Here is a 6,480-nt window from a genome sequence, read left to right as displayed (position 1 = left end):
TATATATATATATAACATTTATACATACATACATATACATATACATACATACATACATATATATATATATACATATATATATATATATACATATATATATATATATATATGTATATATATATTTGTATATATATTTTATGTATATACATAAAATATATATACAAATATATATATATATATATATATATATATATATATATATATATATATATATATATACATATATATATGGACACAGACAAACAAGCAGAGGCATCAAAACAGAACCATAGTATGAACCTTATGCATTTGAACACACATGCTTACGTTCGACAACACACACATACAAGTGCCCCAAAATGACTGAATGCCAGCTTGATGTGCTGATAAATAACTAAATGTAAATATCTGTGTAAATTGAAATAAACGAATACACACATATAAACAAATAAACACAGATATATAGATGCACACACACACATGCGTATATATATATAATAAATATGTATTATATATTACATATATGTATATACATATATATATCACATACACCTATATATATATATATATATATATATATATATATATATATATATATATATATATATATATATATATATATAAACACACACGCGCGCGGCCATACGCACACACGCGCACACACACACACACACACACACACACACACACACACACACACACACACACATATATATATATATATATATATATATATATATATATTTATATATATATATATATTTATATATATATATATATATATATATATATATATATATATATATATATATATATATATATATATATATATATGCACACACACACACAGGTGTTATGAAAATAAACCAAATTAAATTACTGTCTGGCATTCCACAAATAACATCACACTAACACCCACAATATTGTTATAGCATATGGTTCTGCTATATCCAAAGTTTTTTCTATAGAATTATCATCCCGGCTACTTAATTCATTTGAATATACAGTTATCATTGTTTTATATCCCAATGTGTTTTCTTCCAATAATTGTATATTGTTATTCTCTGTAATATTTTCATAATGGAATTTCGGTTATTATTGTATCCTCATTAAGTCTGCCAAGATATATATTATATTCGATTATATTAATGTTGTTCATGGTATCATGATTATCACCACCATAGCAAAGATCAGTATACCCCAAGTGAATGTGTAAATATACGTATAATCACTTAGTATATCATAATGCATCGTCAAAAATCATGTTTCAGCGATTTCACAGAACTGATCACAACCTGAACAATGACGACGAAATGGCCTAAGTAAGCTCTGCCAGTATCCAAGCATAAGTTCTTAACTCCTTGCAGAATAAGATATTAATACTGTCTCTGGATTCCAGTCATAAAACCTCCTTTTATATTTCATTCACGAAACTTGCCTTCAGATTCCATTCTGAAAAACAACAACACTACTATCCCATTCATAAGACAGTCACCATTCTCCATTCACAAAACTGCCTTTGGAAATCACCCAGAAAACCTTCAGAGCACTAATTCAACAAGACTTTATAAATGATACATGTAAACTTGTATTCTTCTGAAAGCTAAGCTATGATGACAGCTACAAAATTGCAACACATGAACTGCTTATCAAAAAGTAAGTTTATTATTTTCATGTGAAGGCAAATGTATTCTTAGTATCATTCACTTTTCTTATCGGATGACTATTCTAAAAACTTCTCTATGCTAAATGGCAACATTATGAGTATGATCCGTGAAGGAACGAAAATAAACCTTATCAGTTCATCACTATGCTCGTTTTCAAGTCACATCAAAAAAGGAAAATCGATATTCATATAAAATAAAAGAAAGTCTGATCTATTCAATTCAGAGAAGAAAGAAAAATTCGGATAAGAGGATTTTAGTTTTCATCCCTGATAAAGAAAACTATAACTCAATTTCTTTAGACCACTCGTGTGCAACACAAGATAAAAAGAAAAGGCATAATCCTCCTCCATCCTTAATAATGTATGATAAATCACATAATACCATTTCAATCTCCCTAATAACTGCTCTCACACTCTGGGGGATTGAAGTATCCGAAAACATTGAGTTCGTAAAGGCTGGCAAACACCATAAAGATGAGGTACCAAAACATGAGAACAACGCCGTACTTCTTGTCCAGCTTCCACCCATTCATGTGCGTAGCAACAATAAGGAACACGACAGTGGAGAAGAGGGAGACAGTTGAATAAGTGAGGCCTGGAATACGAAGGGATTTTTATCAGTAAAAATATCATTGGTGGCAGCAGTGGGATTGTGATGGTTTTTCATATTGATATAATAGTCATCATAATAATAACAAAACCTTTTTCCATGATCATTATCTTGCTGATTGAGATCATAATTAGTCACTGAAATTAGACATTACCTCTGCTTTCGACTGGGACAATAGAGCCAGGGTCAACAACTGCTGTTTTAAGGAACCATGGAAGACCTAAGCACAGGAGGATGTCGAACACATTGCTGCCAATGGCGTTACTCACAGCCATGTCACCAAAACCTGCAAAATTAATAGGCATTTCAATATATTGTATATATCCTTTCCCTTGACAAAAAGGATATTGGATGTGGCCTATTATGATATTTTCTATATTTTATCTTTTCTGATAGATAAACCAAGAAACTCAATGAAACCCGAAAGGGGAATAAATTTCCAGATATGCAAATACTATCAGCACTGTTAACATGTCTAATTAATAAAAAAAAAAGAAAAAAAATTATGTATCTTCTACACTTGTAAAAAGAAACAGAAGATAAACATTAAAAAAAGTCATTCTCTCTCTCTCTCTCCATGCAGTCACGCACATAATACACACCAACACGCAGATAGCCACAGACCCAGATACCAACACAACTTTATATAATACCAGCAATCATCCATTCCCCTTACCTTGTTTGGCCACGCACAGAGACGAGAGCGCATCGGGAACTGACACTCCGACGGCGATGAAAGTCAGACCCATAACTGTGTCCGGAATACCAAGCGTGAAGCCTGTGAAGAAAAAAAAAAAAAAAAAAAAAAAAAAAAAAAAATACGATATGTAAATTAAGTGCTTTTGCTTTTCACGTCTTTTCTCTTTTGTCCTAGCTGCTAATGTTTTTTTTTTTTTCCTTTCTTTTATCATATTTTGTTATATACAGTTCCACGTTCTCAATATCCGTCTATCGGAAACCATTTAACACGATAAGGAGAACTGATAACATGATCACACACGCTCACCGATGACAGTTATCATCCAGACCATGATGTAGGAGTAGGCAGCGATCCACAACATGCTCATAATGAACGTAACCAAGTACCAGCGGCGGAAACGTTCTCGGCGGCAGTCAGGCGTTGTGAAGTGATGGATGGCCACCAGGGGGAGCTTCACTATCCAGCTGATGCGTTCTCCGACTCCCACAGGCATGGTCCAAGGGGATACGTCCTCATCCTGCGGGGTTTCAAGGAGGGTGGGATAGGACCCTTTTTCCCAGACCAAATCGAATGCGTTTTTCTTTTTTTCTACTTTTGGGATATCTTCTGTGTCGATATCTAATCCAAAAACGTTTTTTTTCCCATTAAGGACCTCTACATAATCTACTTTTCCAAACGGGCGGCTGTAATCTACTTAGGCTTTTTGTAATACTTGGGTCACGTAAGGATCCCATTAACTTCTTATTTCCTTAATCTTAAATTCATTACTTGCTTGACTCGATTCTGTTTCAGATAATCATAATGAATCAATAAATTTGTTCATCTCAAATCACTGATAGTTCAGCATAGTTCAGTTTATTCTCGGAAAACACTATCCCTACGACTTGGCACAATTCAGTATAATCTTAAAAACTAACCATCTGCAAAACCCAATAAGGACTTAAATCTGGAGAATTTAATATATTCTCGAAGTTGGTTATCGCTGCACCTTATTAAGTGTTCGATGTCCTCTCTACCTACAGCTCGAAATTCTATCGTCATACAAACTTACAAACTCACAAACCCACAAACTCGCTCATCTTTACCGTGACTAAACTTGAACCTGTAAAATCGTGACTAAACCTGAACCTGTGCACTGGCGACTACAACTTAAAATCCGACTCACCTTCATTTCCGGTGCCATGGATTTGACTCCTGCAGATTCCACTTCTGTCGCCTCCACCTCCTTCGGGACGTCACCGACAGCTGCGGAGAGTCACAACGTTAAGGAACGACCCGGCAAAGAAAACTTTACGACGAGAATAATATTAGAATACAACGTACAGTTATGTAGTAATAACTCTTGATAAGAAATAACTTTTGAAAATTATTTTATTATGTAGTAACAACCCTTCACGGTGAAATTGTTATAACTATTTTTTCTTCATATCCTACCCTTCTTAAATTAGAATAATAATTTATTGGCTTCTAATTACCGAAAATTAGCCATGCCTGACAAGAGAATAAACCTTCACCCGAATGCCGAAAACGTGAAACACACACCACCACCACTTTAATAAGTTTACGGGACTAATAAACAAAACTAATGCCCAAAGAAAATAATACACTTCAAGTAAAGAAAAGTTGTATCCTGTGAGTAAAAACAAAGTGCAGAATAAATACTGGGAAAATGTTCATATCATTAGATTTTAAATCCATTAGATGTTCATATTTGTTTTATTTTTCCGCTGCACCCGAGCATTCATAAATCCCGGTTAAAATGAAATGTGCAAGAAAAATTAGGCACAAGTGCGAATTGAGGTAAAGGTGGAAAAGTAAATAGTAAATGTTGGTGCAAGTGAATTTGAATAAAACTATTGAGAAATCAAAACATCCCATAAATAATAAGGGATAGTGAAATCAAAGAACAGTGACGTGCTCGAAAACCGATTGGCATTGAATCATGTCCCCGAGAACTTGTGTTCATGTGTGCACAAGCTAATCGTTCCAAAGTCTATGTATGTGTACATAGTTATGATTCTTACTGCGATTTATGTGTCCGCTCCATCGTCACACGATGAGTATCAATTAATATTGTTATGTTCATATGTGTAACATTTGTTTAATATTACTTATATCTGTTTTCAGCATGTTGTTCAGAACGTCGGTCTCACGCGACTAAAAGTGCATATTTAGAACGTCTAATTTTATTTATCCACAAGTCCGTAACCATCAAACCTTCGATGCTTTCACACTCAGTCAACGCAGCGGTTTCATGACATGCAAAAAGCTTACTGGTCCATGACCCTCCATCGTCAGGACTTTCACTGTTACAAGACGTTTCTGCTGACTGTAAAAGTGGTACGGTCTGCTCCACGTCGACGTCGTCTGAAATGCACATTCATAAAAAAAAGTTTGTCCATATTCGTTTGTAGGCTTTGTTTATACCCCGTAGCATGGTTGGTTCACATCTGGCTGGAGGTTTTGTTTATACCCACAACAAGGTTGGTTCTCATCCAGCAGAAGCTTTGTTTACATTTACAAGTTTGTTCCCATCCGGTAGAAGGCTTTGTTTACATCCTCAGAAATATCCGTTCACATCCAGCAGGGTATTTTTACATGAATTTAAATACTTCTTCACATACTCTTCCAGGATTGCCCTCAAACAGAAGAAAGAAATTGTTAAGTCCATTTTTAGCTGTGAACACTGAAAATAAATCGGTATTACATACTAGATAATACTTTATGCAATGCTGTTCACAGCATATCTGTTAAAATCTTTAGCAGTGACGCTTTGTGCATATTGCTTAAACCTAAGAAGTTGGACAGGCATGGTCGCTGTCGAACTAATCGTGGTGGAGTGTTAACTTCGTTATCGAGGTCATGCGACAAAGAATATATCTATTTCCATTCTGATATTGAATAAATACATAATAAATACAGTACATGGCACACATACATATACACGCGCGCGCACACACATACGGACACACTTAAAACACGCATGTGTATATATAATATGTGTGCGTGTGCGTGTAAACCCTTTATTTACTCCTTCAGTACAGACACAGACACGATGATCGCTTCTTGCCACTTGATGTATATTTTTCAAAATGATTCTCATATGTAAAGGCGCTTAACTCGAGTTTGTCACACTTAAAGGTTTATGCCAGTGATTGTCTCATTATTACTAGCTACCTAAAACCACACACCTGTTTATGTTTATTAGTTGTAACGACTTGTAAACAATGTCCATTTAATAGATTAAACATAATTTTATAAAAGTCTTGGTATGGAATTATTCTACTCAGTCTTTTAACTTTTTGCTAACCAGTGTAGAATATTCTTGTAAAAAATATTGTAAAATTACTATACACTTTATATAGGTTTTAGTGTAAGAAAATTGACGTTAAATCATACACCAGACTCCTTTCCGAAGCTATACCACTTTCGACGAGCCCCTCACATAAAACTCAAACGCATATGCTTTCAAACCTTCATAAAATATGCACAGACGCTCACGCTGCATGTCCATGATCCACTTAA

At 34.4% G+C, this 6,480-nt stretch overlaps 1 protein-coding gene across 3 annotated transcripts in view; it reads right to left on the bottom strand.

Annotated features, from left to right (window-relative positions):
- Positions 1 to 795: 795 nt before the first annotated feature.
- LOC113800349 (probable sodium/potassium/calcium exchanger CG1090) overlaps positions 796 to 6,480 on the bottom strand; it is a 173,875-nt gene continuing 168,190 nt past the window's right edge. For 2 of the 3 annotated variants that reach the window (XM_070142370.1, XM_070142371.1), the window contains 5 exons: positions 4,121 to 4,200; positions 3,262 to 3,472; positions 2,932 to 3,033; positions 2,410 to 2,541; positions 797 to 2,240 (listed from right to left, as the gene is read on the bottom strand). In XM_070142370.1, the coding sequence (XP_069998471.1) occupies positions 2,041 to 2,240; positions 2,410 to 2,541; positions 2,932 to 3,033; positions 3,262 to 3,472; positions 4,121 to 4,200 (725 nt within the window). In that variant the 3' untranslated portion in view covers positions 797 to 2,040. Of the gene's footprint in view, positions 2,241 to 2,409; positions 2,542 to 2,931; positions 3,034 to 3,261; positions 3,473 to 4,120; positions 4,201 to 5,229; positions 5,323 to 6,480 lie in introns of all 3 variants that reach the window. The other variant, XM_070142369.1, reaches the window with a different exon arrangement.

Source organism: Penaeus vannamei, chromosome 29 (genome assembly GCF_042767895.1).
Source record: "Penaeus vannamei isolate JL-2024 chromosome 29, ASM4276789v1, whole genome shotgun sequence".
Classification (NCBI taxonomy): domain Eukaryota; kingdom Metazoa; phylum Arthropoda; class Malacostraca; order Decapoda; family Penaeidae; genus Penaeus; species Penaeus vannamei.
The sequence above is the reverse complement of the archived record's forward strand: the minus strand, read 5'-3'. Positions and strand labels throughout refer to the sequence as shown.